The sequence below is a fragment of the Carlito syrichta genome, unplaced genomic scaffold (assembly GCF_000164805.1).
Source record: "Carlito syrichta isolate Samal-C Ts95f unplaced genomic scaffold, Tarsius_syrichta-2.0.1 Scaffold154057, whole genome shotgun sequence".
NCBI classification, from domain to species: domain Eukaryota; kingdom Metazoa; phylum Chordata; class Mammalia; order Primates; family Tarsiidae; genus Carlito; species Carlito syrichta.
The window spans coordinates 4,486-5,414 of record NW_007098153.1 but is presented as its reverse complement, the minus strand read 5'-3'; the positions used below and the strand labels follow the sequence as shown (position 1 = coordinate 5,414).

Genomic DNA, 929 nt, shown 5'->3' with positions numbered 1-929 from the left:
CTACTGGACTGCAGCGTGCGCTGCCGCACCACCGAGGTGAAGGCGCCCAGGCCCTGCGGGGAGCGCGCCGCCAGGCGGAAGGCGTACTCCGTGTTGGGCTTCAGGTCCTCCACCACGTAGGAGGTCGCCGGGTCGAAGGTCCTGCCCACCTGCGGGGGACACGGAGGTGAAGACAGAGGCGAGGGGCAGAGGGAGGGAGACGGAGACAAGGAGAGAGACAGAGAAAGACAGAGAGAGACAGAGACAGAGAGAAAGAAAAACAGAGAAACAGAGACCGAATGCGAGGAAGACAGAGACAAAGAGACAGAGAGACACAGAGAGACAGAGAGAAAGAAAGAGACAGACAGAGAGACAGAGAGGCAAAGAGAGTCAGGAAGACAGACACAGAGAGAGACAGAGAGAGAGGAGACGGGAAGAGACAGAGAGAGACAGAGACACAGAGACAGAGAGAGGCAGAAACAGAGGGATAGAAAGACAGAGGTCGAGCCAGAGAGAAATGGTCAGATGTGGAGAGAGAAGGGGGTGAGAGGGACAGAGACGCTGCCCCCAGGGACGGGGCCTGGGCGGAGAGGAGCCGTGGCCAGCGGGCACGGTGCGGCTGGCCTCTCACCTCCCGGCCGTGGTCGCCTTCCCGGAAGAGCAGCTCGTAGCGCACGATGCTCTCCTGCCGCGGCGGGCTCCAGGACAGCCCAATGCTGGTCTCCGACTTGGCCTCGGCCCGCAGGTTCATGGGCTGCCCGGGCACTGGGGAGACACGGGAATGGAGGGAGGGGCCGCCGCGTCTCGCCCGCCCCCAAGGACGGACTGCTGCCCGGCTGCTTCTGGAACCTTCTCGGGACTCTCATCTCCCTGGGCCGGGCTGGAGGGCAGTGGCTCGATCACAGCTCACCGCGGCTCCTCCTCCTGGGCTCTGGCAATCCTCCCGCCTC

The 929-nt window shown here is 63.5% G+C and overlaps 1 protein-coding gene across 1 annotated transcript in view; it reads right to left on the bottom strand.

Moving 5' to 3' along the window:
• Positions 1 to 744, bottom strand: part of LOC103252276 (receptor-type tyrosine-protein phosphatase S-like) — a gene marked incomplete at both ends in the record, with an annotated part of 2,509 nt that extends 1,765 nt beyond the window's left edge. The window contains 2 exons of the mRNA XM_021709020.1: positions 5 to 149; positions 611 to 744. Of these exons, the coding sequence (XP_021564695.1) occupies positions 5 to 149; positions 611 to 744 (279 nt within the window). The remainder of the gene's footprint in view (positions 1 to 4; positions 150 to 610) is intronic.
• Between the last annotated feature and the right edge of the window lie 185 nt (positions 745 to 929).